Below are 19,331 nucleotides of genomic sequence, written 5' to 3' on the forward strand. Positions count from 1 at the left end.
TGTAAATATTTAATATTACATTTATCTTAATATTTATATACATTTTATCATCATCATTTTACAATCTCAATAATTTTATTTTAAAAAGCAATTCGCAGGAGTTTCATTTTAAAATTTATTTTATTTAAATTTTGTTATATAATGTATTTATTTATATATATTTTTTAAGACTACTTGCATAATATTTATTTCGCAGAATAACGCTAACAGCATGGAATGGGAGTTCCTAGTCTGGTCTGTCACCTTGACAACATTGGCCCAATGACAGCCCGCACGCGAACTAGGCCAGCCAATCAGAGGCGGCCGCTAAAGCTGCATGTCATTTCTGCTCCGCTTTGCTACCTGCAGCGTGTTTTGTTTGTCTGTCTGCCGTGAAAATCTCTCGGACCGCTGGCTGGAGCCAAACACGGGACGTCTCGCCCCACTTCCCGCTCATGAGGACCCCAGGAGCCGCGGAGGAGACGCGGAGCGGGCTTCTGTGAAGTCAGGTGCCGCTGGATGAGAGGGTCTGACTAGGCATTATTTTCTACCCGGTGACAGAGGCAGAAGCAGCGGCGCATCCTTCTCCCCTCCCTTCCCTGCTCCTCTGCTGCCCTCCACGGCCGCCGCAGTCCACCAGCCATGGCCCTGGTGACTCTGCAGCGATCTCCCACCCCTAGTGCGGCATCCTCGGCCAGCAGCAGCGCGGGGGAGGTGAGTGGGAAAGTCGGGGATCGGGATTTGTGTGAAGAAACGCTCGTGCACGAACAGATACAGTGTGTGGCCACTAATATCCTGCAAGTCACCCCCGCCTGTGTGTTGTGTGCACTTGACAGGGTTTTGTTTCGCTAGTTTGTTGCAGCTTTTGCAGCGGATTTGTAAACAAAATCCTGCAGAGGGGGAGGGGGAGCCGTCCAGGGTTTAGCTGTCAAGTCAAAGTATTAATTTTGCACTCAGAGGTTGCTCTCTCTGCTTATTAACTGGGATTTGTGCTCTCACATCTTTTGCAATTTGGCAGAGTGGCAGTCTTTTTACACAGTTTAGTCCACAGATTGACCCGTGATCTTTAAGTGATGCAATAAAAACTTACAAAAACAACTCTGTTATGGGGTGGCAGCTGATTTAAGGGCTTAACATGTGGCTTTGCAAGGATAACAATTTCTCTCTAGAAAACCACACAAGACAGCCTTTTTCTGACTTCTTGTCCTTTATTTTGCAGATTACAACTGCTGATTTTGTTAGTATAAAAAACAAATAGACTTTCTGAATTGCAAGAAAAAGATGTGTCCTTTCTTCCTCAACAATTCTTCAGATCACATTTTCTTTTCCTTGGCTTTCAATTCTGTAACGAGGGAGAAAAAAAGATATCTGCTTTCTGACTAAGAGTTTATAAAACGTTAGATAACTGACCAGCAGATGGCGCCACAGCAAACCCTGTAAGTCAGAAATCACTTAATGTGTACGTTTAGAAAAAGAAAACTATTTAATGTTATAAAAAAAAGGTTTGTTCCAATCAATGCTTAATATTTTAAAATATTTCAACTTAGAACCAATGAGCTAATACAAGTAGCATCAACATTTATTCATCTGCTGTTTTTATTCAAATAAGATTTTGTTAAAAGCAGAGTGGTTAAGAATAGCATTAGGAAAAACTTAAATTGTGATATTTTTGATTGTTTTGGGGTTTTTTTTTACATTTAGGAGAAATAGACTTAAATTTTCTCAAAATAACTGCAGTAATTACAAAATATATTTTTAATAAACAATTCATTGATTACCTAGACATCTTGAATAATTGTTTTCTTAAATAATGAAATAATCTAAATTAACTTTTTAAATTGACAGGAACAGTCTAATATGTTATATATATATTATTAGGTCAAATTAACTCAGAGGTATGCAAAGGTAAGCGACCTTCTTAGAGAATGACCCATATTTCCAAGTTGATCTAAAGCATTTCACTCAGCTCCTGTACGATTTCAAAATCTTCTCTTTCTTTTGTTTTTTCTTTCAGGATTTTGGAAGTGATGATGACAGGAAAAATAATCAGAGGTAAGATTTAATCTAAAGGAATTCATCAGTTACATTATCCTTAAGTTTTGCAACATCCTTGTTCAGGTATGGATCTGAACATGATGTATCTTTCAGAGCTTTTCTGAGACCTCTCTGGTATTTTCTTGGAATTGAGATCTTGAGCATGTGGGATCCGTTTTCAGTCCAGACTGAACTTTGACTGCAGCATCAAGCATTTCACTGTTCTCTCTATTCTTTCTGCCTCTGTGTAAAGAGAAACAGTCTGACAAAATAGTATGGCATTGCATGGGTTTGGTAGTATTCTTTGTGTAGCTTTTCATTTCTGGTTTCCATAGTGACACTGTTAGTAGCTGTTGCATTAGCCATGTTGCTGCTTGTAGTTGTGACAGTCTAGCAGGGTGGTTCAGACCAGATATGTATACAAAGTTGAATATTATTTGACACCTTTATTTATCTTAATCCAGATGTTAAAATTAGAGTATTACATCAGACTACTAAAACAAGTATTTTTAAAAACAGATGTGTTGTCTTAATGAAAACTATCTTTACTCCTGCTTAAAGTTTGTTCTTTTCAAAAGATGTTTTTAATCAGACAAACGAGACTCATCTGGATATATATTCAAATTTATTGAAAACGACTGTATGTTTTCTCAGTCTAATAATTATTACTTTTTAAGCCCTGAAATACATCATCAGCTCTGAGATATTATATAGTTGGTTGGTTGCTTCCTTGTTTTATTCTTCTGCAAGGTATCTATAAAAAAAAAAAGCTTGCGCTGTCCTTTTTTTATTTAAATTTACTCCCTCCAGAAAGCTGGTTTTGTTTTGTCATGACAGAGATTTCAGCAGCATCTCATGAGAGAAAAAACAACAAATTGAATCTATTTTAAGAGCAGTTGAAGTCACAAAATGTGGACAGCCATGAAGATTTCTGATCTCAGGGGTAAAAATAAAGGTTGAACAATTTTACTAAATGAGTTGGACTGTTTAACATTTTTTTTCACACACAACAAAGCATCCATGATAATTGGATGCTGCTTATTGTACTATTGTCTTGGTTCTGTTAAGGTTTTGGGGCACTGGTGGCCTTCATTCATTAATTGTTGGACAGGAAGAAGGCCAAGAAGTTTTTTTGTTAGTGATATTTGTGCTGACATGCTGTGTTTTGGCTTCTCTACCAGATTCAAATGGACACTCTGACTGGACCGCTCCAAAACATAATTAGTTTGGTCACTTCACGGTTAGACTTATGGGGAAATTTGCTATGGTACCCAGCTGTGTTGCGCACATTTTTCTGTTGAGTAACAAACTTTGCGTTGTACGGTACGTCCCCCGGTTTGATTTGCATAAATAGTGGCTTCTCTAATGTCTTTACTGAAGTATTTGTGACTTGGCTTTGCTTTTTCTTGCACCTGTATCCTTAACACCAACAAACTGTCAAAATCCTGGTTTTATAGAGGTGGTCACACTTTATGGTGACCAATCAGCCAAGGGTTTTTATTATTATATTATATTTGGAATATTCTTCATGCTTTTATACAGAAGAGGTTTGTTTTAAATCATTTTAGGACCTGGGAAATGCCACATAATTATTCATGTCCTGATCTACAAAGTTTTAAAATTGTGTATCAATCACCAGTTAACATTGAACAACGCTGTGAGAAGAGTTTTACTTTTTTTGTTAGACTTTATCCTGTATTGCCTTTCTTCCTGCCTATTCAATACTTAATTTTCCTCCATGGTTCTCATAGACAAAGCAGGTGAAAAATGGATTTAATTTTGAAAAAAAAAAAAAACTGTTTCTCATGCTCTTACATAATAAACAGTGCATAAACTTTTGTCCCCACTCAGAAACAAGGCTTTTCTTTATCCAACCAACGTCACAGAAGTCAAGGCATGTGTCAGCAAAGCTTTGCTGAACACTCTTGCCTTTGTGTTGGATTTATAGGTTGAAAAAAAGCCCTGTCATGTTTCGTGATTCATCATCGGCACGAAGCCTTGATTCTTGCATGTCAAACATGAGACGTTCCCACCCGCCTGCATACACTCGCATGAATGAGCGCATTGTCGCAGAGTGTTGCACCGCGAGAGCTGATTGCTGAATCACATGCTGGGACAAGAAGCCGGCAGCACGGCTATGGAAGAAGCGTGAGGTGGAAGGAAAGGAGATGATGAAGGATGTGGAAGACGGTGTGAGTCGAATCAAATCAGGCTCCAGTTAGAGGAACGGGCGGCTGCAGGACATGGACACAAGGGTGGAAATGAGGCCCGCCTTTTGGACGAGCTTGAATTTCTCCGAAGTGACTGAAAACATTAAAACCAGCAGGATGCATCTAGTTGTGAAGTCTTCTCATGGAGCTATTTTCAAAGAGCTGCCTCACCTTGTGGAGAAAGCTTCTGTGACTCGGAGGGAGATTTGTCGCATGTAAGTCCTCAGAGCAGCAAAGCGTAGTGAGTGGGCTCGTATCGAGCGCAAGACATGAGAGTTCCACTGGGTTAATTTACTAATAATTCTTACTTTTTTTAAGCCTTTCAGTTACAGTACTGTTTAAGCACATTCCTCATCTCTTCATAGTTTGTTTGCAAACAGCCAGACTTTTGTCTAATCCTTTAATGTGATCTAAAAGCAGTTCTCTGCATGTTTTTATCAGAGATTTTTACTTGTTTGTCTTTCCATTTCCCAAACCATGTTGGTCTCTTATGTGAGACTAACATGTGGTTTTCCAGAAAAGCTTTGCCACAATTAAATATGTGGTATCAGTGGCATACAAGTAGTGTATGTGTGTGTATGTGTATATAACCTGCACTTTAACTCGAGTCAAGCACGGTCTCAATCTTGTTGTAATCTGTTGATGACAATGACAAATAAATCTTATCTTATGTTCACCTTTTTTCTGGGTAGTAAATAAGCACATATGGAAATTTTCATACAGGAACATAAACAGATGCATATTGGTTCTGAAGATAAATGTTATCACCATTTGGTCTGCAATGCACAGATCATCAATCATGATGCTGAACTTCTTAGAATCAAACTAAAGTAAAATGCTTCAGAATATGATAAAAGCTGTTAAAGATGATAATTTTCCCATCTGATCAGGTCAATTCTTTGGCCTTGTGTGATGTCATCAACCGAGATGCACTCCAATTAGGAATTTATTTCTTTAAAACCCCTTTCTATAAACTTTGCATATCATTAACTATCTCTGTTCTTACTTTATATTGTCAGTGTCAATTTGTTTAAAAATCCACTTGACAGTCTTCATGTTGTTTTCTTTTTTAATAAATGATTGTTTCTAGTATTATGTTGGTTCAGCAAATCAGGCCTCGGACTTCTTTTTTCCTTTTTTTTTTTTTTGCTGCCAACTCATCAAATAACAGTAGCAGCAGAGCTGAAACAAAAGGCCTTGTCATGGTCCCATTCAGTCAAACCCGGCTTTGTGGGTTTTTGGTTGAAAGAGGAAAATAAGTGGTGGAACAAAGCAAGACTCTGTACTGGGCTAAAGCTCTTTTTCTGCTGCCTGTGTGTAAAAGTGTGAAGTTCATCTTTTGGTATTGTGATCGGCAAAGGCATGTGAAACATGTCTTAAATGCTGGATTGGGACTCACCTGAGTTTCATTTAGCAAAATCCTGCCTAGGGTGCGTGCAAGGAGTTTTTAAGGCTCTTTTATCAAGTGGGTATATAATATTTATTGAGTCAGCACATAGAGATTTATAGTTTGTAGTTATAAGTTTCTTGTAGCTTCATTTAAGAGATGAAGAGAGAAAAGGCAGCAGAATAAACAATTTTAAAAGGAAACGGCTTGATGTACCAACACTGAATTTTCTTTCAGCTTATGGACATTAACTGTATTTTCTCTATTATTGAGTAAAGCTTATAATCACGGGAGCAAACACAACATTCTTATGTTGGCCTCGCTGATTCTGTTGCCACTACCTTGCTGTCCACTGTGTTGATGTCCTTTGTCAGTCCGATTTAGACCTTTTGTTCTGCTCTTTTCTAGCATCAGTGAAAGCTTCTTCATGGTCAAAGGAGCTGCCCTCTTTCTCCAGCAGGGCGGCAACACACAGGGACCAAAGACTCCGACTCACCACAAGCATGCAGGTAGGAAGAAATAGACACCAAAAGCTTTGATACTCTAAAGGCTAAATGCTAAACCATATTTTTCTGCAGTGTTTGGGGAAAAGTTTATTGCCCTTTTTGTCACACCTGAAATGTTTCAGAGCATCAATGAACAAAAATCATCAGGTGAAAACGGGTATTAAACATTAGTGATTGCTGACGATGAGTCTCTTACATCATACGGGAGGAACTTTGACCCACTCGTCTTTGCACAGTTGTTTCAGTTCAGCCACACAGGACATTTTTTGATATAAACGGCCTGTTTAAGGTTGTGCCACAGAATTGCAGTTGGATTGAAGTAGGCCACCTGAAAACCCTCACTTTGGCTTTTGAGCCAGTTTAGATTTGAATTATTGCTCTGCTGCATAATCCAAGTGTCTTTGTGCTCAAGTTCACAAATTGATGGCTGTGCATTCTTCCTCAGCTTTTTCTGCTTGGTAGCAGATTATTTGGGATCATTTGAGAAGGACCTTTGTGCTGATTTTGATCAGCGATAGTTTTCACCTTGAAATGCTGCCCTGGCTGCTATTTTTACCCCATCTCTCTTTCTTATTGTTGAATTGTGACCTTAACTGAGGCAGAGAGGCCTGCAGTGCTTTGATAATTTTCTGGGTTCTTCTGTGACGTTCGGTATGTGTCGTCAGTATCCTCCTGGGGTAATTTGGGTTGGTCTGTTTCAGCTAGAAAAGTTTACCGCTTACTTTGTTCCATATCTGTTCTTGAAACCATTGCTCTTAATAAATAAAACTATAATTTGAGAACTGCATTTTGTATTTACTTTGGTTATCTTTTGTGTTAATGTTTCCTTTTCAGGTGATTTACCTCAACATCTGCAGGTGATGTTCAAGATCCTGCGGTCTGAAGATCGCATCAAGCTGGTCAGCTTTTTGTTCTTCTATAAACATAAACATCATTACATTTATGCAACATTTATTGAAACAGAGTTAAAATATACACATATTAAACATCCACTGTGGGGAGCTTATGATAAGGATGAGATGTTGAGCACTGCACACTAAAACAGATGATTCATATTTTAGGCTATTTCAACAGAAAGCACAGATGGCAGATATGACCCAAATAATATTCCAGACCTGCTTTGAACAACAACTTCAAGTCGTCTCTAAGTTGTTACTATTTTTATCTTTGAATTAAAGTTAAAATATCTCTACAGTGTTGCTCTGTTACATCTTTATTGAAATGGTTTTTTTATCACCAAATATTCTCCTATTGACCCCCAGGCTGTGCGTTTGGAAAGCGGATGGTCAGAGCGCGTGCGTTACATGGTTGTTATCTACACTAACGGCCATCAAGACACGGAAGAAAACATTGTTTTGGGAATGGATTTTCCAGACAAGGACAGGTATTCTCTCTTTCAAGCCACTACTTTCTGTGTACGTTAAGGTTATTTAATTTGCTGAAATGACATTCTGCTAATTTCCAGTAAAAACTGCTCCATTGGGATGGTCCTGCCTCTGTGGAGTGATGCCAACATTCATCTAGACGGAGATGGGTAAGATGAGTTACTGATTAGTCTTACTTTCACGCATGCAGTATGTCTGTTTGGGGTCACATGGTAACATACTGCCTCCCAGTGTCAAAAAAGTGAACTACACATAACAACGTTTCTTGCTGACCTGGTAACATTGCCAATGTATGCTGGAGGAATGTTCCACCGCTTGGGCCTACTAAACAAATCCTGTCCCACTTTTTAACCTTAACTTTAAACAGATCCCTTTCTCTCCTTTCTTCCTCTCCAGAGGCTTCAGCGTGAACACAGCAGGCCGGTCACATGTCTTCAAACCCGTTTCTGTGCAGGCTATGTGGTAAGTAGATGTGATATTTGGTTTCTGCTTACATTTATGGCAGAAATTTAACAAGACAATTTTATTTCTTCAGAGCAACAGAGGAGAAAAATGGCAAGTACAGTATATAGAGCTATTCAGAACTTCACAAGCTCTAAAATTGCATCATCAAGGATCCAAAAAGAACCACATTTTATCATTTGCTATTACAAAATAGATAATTTTCTACTATTCAATTGTTGGGTGACATATACATATATCAAGCAACAATGATGCATAGGCGTAAATCCTAAATTCCCAAATATTCAATTTTTACATATTTATAGGTTCTCAGCCATCCAAGGCCATGAACCCCTCCCCCACTCCTCCAAAAATAAAAATAAATAAATAATAGTTTAGAGCAACTTAAGTTATAATTTAAATAACACATGACTTGTACTGAGAACCACTGAAATAAATCAATATTTATGAGTAATTTAATTAATTGGAGTTACTTATTAAAACTTTTTAAGTCAGAGCCTTAAATTTTTATTTTTTTTTCCCCACCAGGGGGTCTTTTTGTGGGCTCTAGTGTCCCTTATATGACAGCAGGCTGACAGGAAGGGGGGAAGAAGAGGGGGGAAAGACATGCGGCAAATGTCTGCCGGGTCCGGGAATCGAACCCGCAACGGCCGCGTCGAGGACTAAAGGCCTCCGAATGTGGGTTGCGCTATCCCGTACGCCGCCACAGCACACCCCGAGAGCCTTAAATTTTTGTAAAGGTTTAGCAGAGATTAGATCTGTGACACTGAACCAAACTCATATCTAAACATTTGAATCTTATTTTCACTTCTATGGGTCTCAACAGGTTGTTTACTGAGAAAGACACTTTTGTTATTCATTGCTACTTTCTAGTCATTTTTGGTAGTGCAGCTTGAACACAATAAAAAATGTTTTAAACCACATCTTACGTTACATTTGATTATAACTTTGCCCATCCCCCCCAAAATTGCTTTCAAAAAATTTCCCTGTTTCCCAATAATGAGATGGGATTTACGCCCTTGCAATGATGTATATATCAATATGAAAAAAAAAAATAAAATTGTATAGTGTTACATTTTTTAACTTTTCTATTTTCTCTTGGAAATTAACTGGGAAAACGTCAGAGCACACAGATTGCAAAATAGAGACATGTTCAAAAGACTTAAAATAATTTAAATGTTTATTGCAGTTCCATAATCTTACACTGAAATATTTAGAATTGCAAACATTTAATGAACGAATGATGAATATCTGGAATAAATCACCTCATGAACACTTTTAAGTATGGTAGAGGATGTATGATGCTGTGGACCTGTTTTCAGTCTCTGAAATTTATGTTTCACTCTATGTTGAAAAAGTATTAGTTTTAACTTCACCCAAATATTTTCTTACTGTAAAATAATTTAGTTATTATAAATTTAAACATGTCAGATGCCACCTGCTGGTCAGATGTGAAAACAACAATAAATAGTGTTTTGTTTTTTCTCTTTTTTTTCCACCCTAGAAGCAAGTTCTTCTCCACTCTTGGTTATCTCACTACATATTATTCTGACTGACTGCGAACTGTAGATGACCAAGCTGCCTTTATGCCCACAGGTCTGCCCTGCAGGTCCTCCATAAGGCATGCGAGGTGTCCCGCCGGTTCAACTACTTCCCAGGAGGCATTGCTCTTACGTGGATGGCGTTCTATGAGAGCTGCATCACCTCAGAGCAAAGCTTCATCAATGAGTGGAACGCAATGACTGACCTGGAGACCACCAGGTCCGATTCCCCCAACATGTTCGTCGATGGGTAAGAGCCTGCAAGCCACCAGCTGCCATGTTACCTTTAGCTTTTAGGTTTAATTGTTCTTTTGTTGTCTTTGCTTTAAATATTCATAATTTATGGTATAACTTGCTTTTTAGACCAACAGAGCGAGAAAGAACAGAGTGTCTTATCAAGTCCAAACTTCGCAACATCATGATGTTTCAAGACTTGGAGAACATCACGTCAAAGGAGGTTTGTACCAGATTTAAACCCGAACAGTGTGAAATGTTTTACATCCTAGGCTTTTGACAAAAAGTGTTACTTTATATTTGAAACTGGATGATATGTATCAAACGTTTTGGGTGTCCTTCTCGTAGCCGAGGATGAAGGAGACAATTGGACCACATTTCTTTGCCTTATCTTGGTTGATTTAGTTTGTCTGTGATGTCACACAAGGAAACGATGTCCTCTAATAAATTAAAACCATGACACCATGATCTGGACTTTTCCAAGTTGTCAAAAGGAATAGTTTTATTAGTATTTGTAAACTTTTGATTTTGAAGAAAGTCATTATTCTGGCATTTCCAACAGTGAGATTTTTGTTTCTTACTATGTACAGTACAGACCAAAAGTCTGGACACACCTTCTCATTGAATTCAATTAGAAAGTGTGTCCAAACTTTTGGTCTGTACTGTATGTAAATATCTGGTCACAACTGTATGTTTATCAAAGTGACTGCATATTTGTGGAGTTTTACATTGAAAAATGTGAAAATAATCTGGTACAGTACAGTACAGTACAGTAATAAAATCCTCTTCTTCAGATCCGTAATGAGCTGGAGCAGCACATGAGCTGCAACCTCAAAGAGTACAAGGAGTTCATCGACAACGAGATGCTCCTGATCCTGGGTCAGATGGATAAAGCCACACTCATCTTTGACCACGTTTATTTGGTGAGTCCGTTTTTTGCCTTTGTTTTATTTTAGTGACTGTTTTTGGTTGCTGCTGCTTTCATGGTTGAGTTGAATTATCAGCAAACAGATGTCCGAACAAAAGGTGATGTCACAAATTTTCTGTTAGCTTTAGGATAAATAATTTAAGTTTTGAATACTCTTATATTATAAAGGTATTAGAAATTATTTATTTCAAATTTCTTATAGGTGTTCTTCTGTTTTTACTTATCTTTTAGCCTCTTGTGCCTCTGAATTCAATAGAAGGTTTTAAAAGCATGGTCATCTGTGCTTTGTTTCCTTGTAGGGTTCTGAGTGGAACGCCTCCAACCTTGAAGAACTACAAAACTGCGGGTTAGCAGTTCATTCATCCTAAGTTCTCATGATAAAATCTTGAATATGTTCTTTTACTCCATTTAAAAGCTGAAGCAAAAAATGCGTAAAACATAATTTTCATATTTGACACTGTGTACGCGTCAGCAACCTTAGGTTACAGATTACAGAATACAACTCCAGATGTTTCCTTTTGCAGAGTCGGTTACATTCTGAACATTACCAGAGAGATTGACAACTTCTTCCCAGGGATGTTTTCCTATCACAACATCCGCGTGTACGACGAGGACGCCACTGACCTGCTGGCCCACTGGAACGATACCTACAACTTTATTGCCAAAGCCAAGTGAGAGCATAAACATGAATCTGACTTCACTTAGAGAGGATTTGTCCAAAATAAACACCATGTGAAGAACAGGAGATGAATTATGAGTGTCTAGTGGAAAGATGGTTACTTGAAGTAGAAGTAAAATTTAAATCCACAATTTTAAATTAAGAATAATAATTAGCTGGTTTTCCAGAATTACCAGATTTTTTTTTTCTTTTGTTTGAATTAGGAAGAATAACTCAAAGTGCCTGGTGCACTGCAAGATGGGTGTGAGCCGCTCTGCCTCCACAGTTATTGCCTACGCCATGAAGGAATACGGCTGGTCTCTGGAGAAAGCGTACAACTACATCAAGCAGAAGAGGAGCATAGCTCAGCCAAATGCTGGTTTCATGCGGCAGCTGGCGGAGTATGAGGGAATCCTCGACGCCAGGTAAGCTGATCTAGATTTTATGCTTGTATCCAATAAGACAAAAGGCTTTTTGGCAGATTTGCCTTAATGGAAATTAGATCATTTAAGTTTGTTTATTCCGATTTCCTGTGTCATTCATCTACATTTTAAGTAGGGGTGCATAGATACAATAATTTGGTTCTCTCTTTTCTTCTCCCTTGCCTCCTTCTTTGCTCCTTCCTTCTTTTTATCCTTACTTCTGAATTGTCCGTATGTCCACACATCCATCCGTCCATCCACTCTGTCTTTCTTTTCAACCATTCATCCACCCATTGACCTCACTTTTTCCTTCCTTACATTTGTTTATTTTTCATCCTTCCTGTTTTTTCATGGTTCTATAGTTACATCCTGTCCTCTATTATATCTTCCATAAATTCAGAGTAAATGTGTAAAAACTGGCATGGAAAACTCTATAAACTAATGCAATTTTAACATGAAGATTAGTAGAAGCCTTGATAGAGTCTGGTATATATTTTGAAGCAGAACTTATTGTATGTTCACAGTAAACAACGTCACAACAAGCTGTGGCGGCCTGACACAGACGAGGAAGGTTCAGACGATCTGCAAGCATCGGGTCACAGTACAGGTGGAGAGGAGACGCCGGTGCTCAGAGGGGAAGAGGCCTGGGGAGGCTGCGGGGCGTCACCATGCAGGGGTCTGGAGATGGAACCCTTAGACTCTCTCAACTATAACTATTACTTCAGACGTTTATCGGACTCTGCACTCGACAGCGAGCCGTCCACACCGGTGCGGGGACCTCCTCTGTTAGGCATGGAGAGAGTTTTTATCGAAATAGAGGACGTGGAGAGAGATGCCCTGCTGGAGGACGAGGGTTTCCCCATGGCCCACCTAACTCTGCCCGGCGAGGGCACCGCTGCTCAGACGTGCAGCCGCCTCGACCCAATGGAGGACATGAGACTGAGGCTGGAATTCAGCACGCTGGAGGAAGAGGACGAGGAGGAGGCCAAGAAGGAGGAAGAAGAGATGGCGGCCTTGGCTCAGACACCCGGGAGTTCGGGTGGGAGGAAGACGGGAGAGGAGGCCGAGGGGAACGAGGAGAGCCAGCTGGGTTTAGCCAACCTGAACACCAACAACAGCAACCGCCTGGCTGCCAAGCGTAGCTGTCCTGCAGCTTTTGATGTGAGTTATTTGAATATTTATCACAATAAAGTGGTCAGTTTGGACATTATTTAGGTTTTAAACAGAAATGCTTGTAGAAATTGTTCATTGACTGGAGTAGGATGATTTTCATTTGAGCGAACCATTTCTCTGCATGTTTGAACAACGAATGTTTTAGAATTTTGGATCTGGTTTTTTCTCTGAGCTTAAAATGTCTCAGTTTAAACTCACCTCAGAGAAAAAGCTGGGAAGTCTAACGTCCAGTTTGTATAGACAAAGGTTTCTCACCACATCTAAAAGCCAACAGAAACTTTGGTGCAATTCTGGTAGCCTGTAACTCATAAATTCAGACACATTACTGTAGAATCTGTCTCTTGAACGTGTTCCTTTAAAGTGTGAATTGATAAAATGCAAACAAAATCACTAGTGTTAGCTAGCACACTGCAAAAAAGCAAAATCTTAGTCATTTTATTCTAGGTTCTAGTTCTCACACTCCTGATCTTTACACAGATGTGCAATACAGCTGCAAACAGTAAGGTCAGGCGATAAGAATTGGATAAAAGTCTGATGTAAAACCTTAAAATTGTCTTCAAAGAGTTAGACATTGAATACTAAAAAATGTCTGTGAATGTTTTATATATGGTTTGTAAAGAGAACTTAGAAATTGGCTAAAACTAGTCTTGGCAAGAAAACCGGTCAAACTTTCCAAAAATCTGAAATCAGAATCCCTCTTCAAAGTGCTGACCAGTAATATGATTTTATTTTACTTTTTAAATTACGTTACTGACTCTACTCTGTTTCTGTTTCAATTTTGATCAATTTAGGACAGTCCCAGCGCAGGAAACCCATTAAAAGTGAAGCCTTCCTATCAGTCTTGTAAAGACTGCATGCGTCTACCACAAGGGCGGCGCTGCGACCGTCCAGCAGGAGGCCGTTCACACCGCCTTAACCCCTCCCGCCACTGCACGCTACCCTCCATATGCATAGATCCTCCAGGGACGCACTTTACTTCAACTCCGGTTCTGTCAACCCCGACGGTCATTCCGTCTAACTTGGTCCAGCCCTGCACTAACTTCTACCAATGTTCCAGCTGCACGATCGGTAGCACATCCACTCCTGAAGCCAACCATCAGAAACTTTTCTCACCCATGAACTGTGAGGAAACGCCTCCGGACGGCAGCTCGGTGGAGACAGAGGACATGGAGGAGCCGCAGAACGAGGTCACGAGGCAGAGTAACGAGACCATCGATGTGGCTGGAGCCGACGGGCTCAAATTTGGTGCTGAGATTGCAAGCTTCCAGTAGGTCCTCTGCCTTAGTCCCATTCTGACGCATCCTCTCCATGAAGGAGCTGGCTTACCACTGCCTCAGCTGCTGTGATGGCTGTGAATATTAGATGCTGTGGTGTTGCACCATGAATGCAGAAGCTCTGCAGTGACCTCTGCTGTTTCCGCCTTGCCTCATAACTTCAGAAGATAAGTCAGTACACTGCAAAAACACAATGTTTTTTGTCTAGTTTCTAGTGAAATAAAGCAGAAGTAACTGACAAATAACTTTTCAGCAAGATACAGTAGCCTGTTTTAAGTCAATAATTCCTTAATATTGTTTTTTTTCAAGTACTAGTTCTATTATATCACTATACGTTTTTTATTAATATAAAGAAATTATTGACTTTAAACAAGTTCTTATCTTGCTGAGAAGTTATTGGTAAGTTAGTTTTTTTTATTTCAAGTGCACTAAGACATTTTCATTAGAAAAATGACCAAAAATACTTAGGATTTTGTGTTTTTTGCCATCTAGCAGCTATGTATGACTTCACAGAGAGTGCACTTTTATAGAAGCTGGCTGTTTTCAAAACCTGGATAGATGGGGCTGAGTGAGGAGAGAAGAGCTGCTTCCTAACCCGTCATTAACTGTTTAAGAGCCTCATATGAACTCTGTACACTTTGCAGTCCCAGTACACATGCAGTTTCACCTCATTTCAGTGGCGATGCACCCATCATACCTTCAGCAGAGATTGTTAGGTCTTGTTCATGTTGTTGCCTGGTTACAAAACGCTAAATTTGGCATATTAATCTTAACACAAACGACTTCTGACAGCATGCTTTACGTTTTCAATCATATTCAAAGTATTCAGTATGTACTCATGCGGGAGCTCAATACAATATTTACATTTGGGCCTGTTCTCACACATCATGTTATCCTCTTGCCTGCTGATATTGTTGCTGCTGCAGCTGCTTTTTGCATTGTGTGTGTATTCACAATAATTTAAGAAACGGATGTAATCATGAGTCTTTGGACTACACGCTTTTCAGACTGTTTTGGTGAAGGACTGTTTTGTTCCCAGTTCTCTTTTATTGTTGAGCCTGACCTCTTCTATTAAAGTTAATTGAATCATCTAGTTTAGGCGCTCAGTTTAGCCCATGAATGAGCATGCAAAATTACAAAACACAGGTTTTGTTAAACATTTCTTCATTTTTACTTGTATTAATATTTTACCTGTGGGTCACACTATTTAATAACAACTGAAAGCACATTGATTTAAAATTAAATTTTGTCGTAAATGGACTAAAATGTTAGTTACCTCGAGGTACAATTTGACTGAACCACTGTTAACAATTTCCTCCCATAACAAAGTTTTCCTGTTACCTCGGCCACTTCTTGTGTGTTTTTCTACTTTTCGATACAAAACTGTGCCATTTATACAAATTACATCCACAATAAGTGTTTGTTTTTTTTTCCTAAAAAATGAGTAGCACTAAAGATTCTAGAAGTACTCCATGTAAATGAGGGAAAGTATTGCCCCACTGGAATCAGATTGTACCTTCAGGCCTCGCTTAAAATTGAAAGAAAGTAAGAAAGAATTATAAGACACAACAAAAAGCCTAAAGATTGACTTAACTGTGCAGTCTGCAGTCTTTGAGAGCTCTAATAGAATACGTCAGGTCTGCACCATGAGTTTCCTGAATGATTTGAGCATGCATTGCTCATTGTCATAGCAAATCTGACTTTATTAATACAGCGTTTTAAGAACAGATTCAACCTCATCAAATCCAACACCTGGCTCTGAGTATCATAATTTATTATATTTACTCACTAAAAAAAATATTTCAGGCTCTACAGCCTTGGTGTGATTAATGTGGCGATTGCAACTCCACAGCAAGGCTGAATCTGATCATGAAAGTGCAGAATCTTATTCTTTGTAATATAACTGTGTAGACTGTTAAACAAATATCTTTCACCTTGTCACTAAAATACGGTTTTCCAGATTTGATAGGGATGGTGTTTCTGGAGGTTATGGGGGCGATACATTTGTAATTGCACATCAACCAGTCAAAAATTTAGAATTGTTCTTAAATCCAGTTAATCTTATCTTCATTCTTCAAGAAATATAAATATAGCACAAAGAAATGTTAATGGTACTCTTCCTTTTTGTCAAAGAAGTGAAACTCTGTTAAAAGCTGGAAAATATTTGAGATTCATAACAAAAGCTGCTTTTTTTATAAACTGGATGGTCTGTGGCACATGGAGGTTTTGACGTCTGGCCAAACCATTTTGTTTAAATCTTTCTCATTTTATTTTGAAGATTATTTTGGTTTTTACATGAGCATTCAGTCCAACTCACAGTTGTCCAGTTTATTGGAAGTTGAGCCATGATTAGTTTCTCTTCAGGTTCTTTCTCTGTAGCTGATGGTACTTTTTTTTTTTTTTTTTAATGTCTGAGCCTGAATGATGCCTGCTTGTGTGCAGGAAAAGCACTTGTTTGTTGTTTTCCTCTGTCTATTTTGAGAACTTCAGGGAAATGAGAGAGCTAAAAGAGTCATTGCTGATTAGTTGCATCTACCTTTTGTGTTATTTTACACATTTTTATACATCTTAGAAGAAAAAAATCCATCCAGTTTGTCTTAGCTGAATCTGAGAGAGCTGTGAGTTTGCTCTTCTGATGAAATTATAATACTTTGGGTGTTTCTCAAGCTGTTTTGTTCCTTCCTTTGACTATCTGAGCATCTTTAACACATATTTCGGACATTTTTTAAGAGTCTAACTGTTGTATTTAAAAGTATAATTCAGTTCTAATTGTTATACAATTAATTTTGCAGACTGGAATTGCATAAACCTATACATGAAATTCTCACGTTTTTCTTTTGTTTAGATTTTGTGACATCTAGTGGTAAAGCTGCAAATTGCAACTACCTGAAAAGCTTCATCTTACCTTCTTTGTGCCACATATTTCCACATATTTCACTCATTAATATATTACTTTAACTGGACTACGCCAGGATGTTTGAAATCTAGCCAATCATGTAGTTCACTGTAATATTAAATAATTCTGATTTTCTTGTTTTGCGTTTATCGTAGATATGTGCCTGTGTGATATGTTTTCAAGATTGTTTCTATTTCTTAAAATAAAATGCCTCTGAGAGCTTATTTATAAAATTCAGGTGGTATGTATAAAACATGTGTCTATCACTCAGAAGTATGAGGTCTATGCCCCATCCGGTGCTATTATTTTTATGATTTTTACAATTGTTTTTGTTTAATTAGGATACCATTGTTGTTGTTTTTATTTTAATCGTTAATATCTCAATTTTGTTCTGTATATTTTTTAACTTCTGTGAGCTTTCGGTGACTATTTGGGTATGGTTGTACATTTTTAAGGTGTGGTGGTTTCTTGCAAAGCATTTTCTGGTGTTTAAAAAACGAGCCGTCTGCCACAGGATAATTTGTACTCATTATGACGACCGATTTTCTGCTGCAATGAGATGGGATCACATGACTCCAGTAAACGATGGCCTTCAGCAGAAGTTATTCTGGTTCATTTGTGGGTCATAATCAAAAGGTGCTGACCGTCCCAAAATAGAGATCAGAATCACAATTATTAGAAACGGAGTTGGAATATAAAAGGTACAGAACATATTTTATTGCTAAAAGTGAACTATGTGAGCTCTGAGCTCTCCATAATTCATGAAAAATAGTTCAATAAATTGATACGCAATGCTTTAGGTGCAGGGGTATAAAATGGAAGCAGGAAGGCATGAAATGGTGATGTATGGGCACAAAATGAGTACTAATTATCAGAAATTAGAATTGTTCAGGAGCCTTAAATTCAAATATCCGCTATGCCACCAACTAGAAAATGCTCAGTTTCAGTTTTAGTTTTTGCTACCTGGTGCTCTGTCTGCATCAGTCTCCTTCATAGGTTATTGAATTACTTAGACTCTTAACAGCTAATTTACTTGATAGTCATCGTACTCTCTTTCTGTCTTCAAACTTCAGCATCATATTTGTTTTGCTTTTTGCCTCACATTTAAATATCCTTTTGTATTGAAGTGCCTTAATTGTGGCCAGAGCTCTGTTGTAAAGCACCCCATCGATTGCAAATGGGTTTTCAGAAAATGTGTTTAACTTCTAATTTATCGTCACTGTTTGAAAGTTTATGCTTCTTGCAGCATTTAACTCGGCACATGAATATTGTATGCAAACAAATATGCTCATACATGCCATTCTCTCCCTCATAACTCACATACTTAATGGACTTCCATCTATTATTAGCCTGTAATGATACTGTATTTGTTATCGTATAGCTTGCCGTATGCTGCATCGGTTCAGTAGCTGGCTGAACATTTATTTGCTGGAAAAAGAGAAATCATTTGCATCAAATTGTTACAAATTAAGAGTTTGTCTTTGAGATGCTGCATCTGGACAAGTCTTTCTTCTGCAGTACATCAGCTTAACAACATTAAGAAAAAAATACCAATAGTGTTATTGTGTACCAAGAAGCACTTGTGAATTATTGTGTTTTTAGCACAGTAAAAATGATTTGCAATCATTGTAACTTTGGAAAATATTTTCCAGTTGTGAATTAGTTTTTTTAAATTTTTATTTATTTATTTTTCAGTTCAATTGGTGCCAAATACAGGCATCAAAAAGGACAATCCCAGTTATGAGCCGGACATAACCGTGAGGGCTGTGGGGCAAATTGTAGTTTAAAAGGGGGAATTGTATTTATTGAGTGTACAGAGCACAAGTATTTCCCAAAGCATGTGAGGTTGAGATGAGTGGTAAATCTAGAAAAAAAAAACACCTGGAGAGCAAGCTGATTTAATGTTCACATTTTGTTTTCTGGTTATCTGTGTACTGTATCAGTGTTCAGGTGTACACACCTTCTTTTTTTTTTCCTTTTTTTTTTACATTTTGTTACACTGTGTCCAGTCTGATGTATATAATGGAAATAAATAATTTTTTTTCTGTAAAATCTGAGCATCAAGTTGTTGTAAATGTTTAGAGAGTGTTGTTTTTGATTTAATTTTTTTTTTTTTTTGAACAAGTGGATCACACAGAAAAGTACATCCACTTACATGTGGAGTTCCTCTTGGCTATATTCTTGCACTCCCTGTTTTTCTCTCATAGTATGAGACTCGAATCAGGGCAATGGATCAACCACA

General features: G+C 38.2%; 1 protein-coding gene across 1 annotated transcript; it reads left to right on the forward strand.

The window, feature by feature from the left end:
- The first annotated feature begins 219 nt into the window (after positions 1-219).
- On the forward strand, positions 220-19,109 carry ssh1b (slingshot protein phosphatase 1b). The gene is made up of 15 exons (XM_044144623.1): positions 220-693; positions 1,994-2,031; positions 6,019-6,119; positions 6,951-7,015; positions 7,379-7,500; positions 7,582-7,650; positions 7,898-7,963; positions 9,560-9,754; positions 9,868-9,961; positions 10,533-10,661; positions 10,966-11,012; positions 11,191-11,337; positions 11,549-11,749; positions 12,271-12,907; positions 13,711-19,109. The coding sequence occupies exons 1-15, from the start codon at positions 622-624 to the stop codon at positions 14,188-14,190; spliced, it is 2,463 nt and encodes an 820-aa protein (XP_044000558.1). The 5' UTR covers positions 220-621; the 3' UTR covers positions 14,191-19,109.
- Positions 19,110-19,331: the final 222 nt, after the last annotated feature.

This window comes from Gambusia affinis, linkage group LG17 (assembly GCF_019740435.1).
Source record: "Gambusia affinis linkage group LG17, SWU_Gaff_1.0, whole genome shotgun sequence".
Classification (NCBI taxonomy): domain Eukaryota; kingdom Metazoa; phylum Chordata; class Actinopteri; order Cyprinodontiformes; family Poeciliidae; genus Gambusia; species Gambusia affinis.

Bases quoted from the DNA above. Each gene is read 5' to 3' on its own strand.
- ssh1b (XM_044144623.1), top strand. From the start codon at position 622: ATGGCCCTGGTGACTCTGCAGCGATCTCCCACCCCTAGTGCGGCATCC. The intron at 9,755-9,867 runs GTAAGAGCCTGC...CTTGCTTTTTAG, and splicing joins CCCAACATGTTCGTCGATGG to ACCAACAGAGCGAGAAAGAA. The intron at 11,338-11,548 runs GTGAGAGCATAA...TGTTTGAATTAG, and splicing joins AACTTTATTGCCAAAGCCAA to GAAGAATAACTCAAAGTGCC.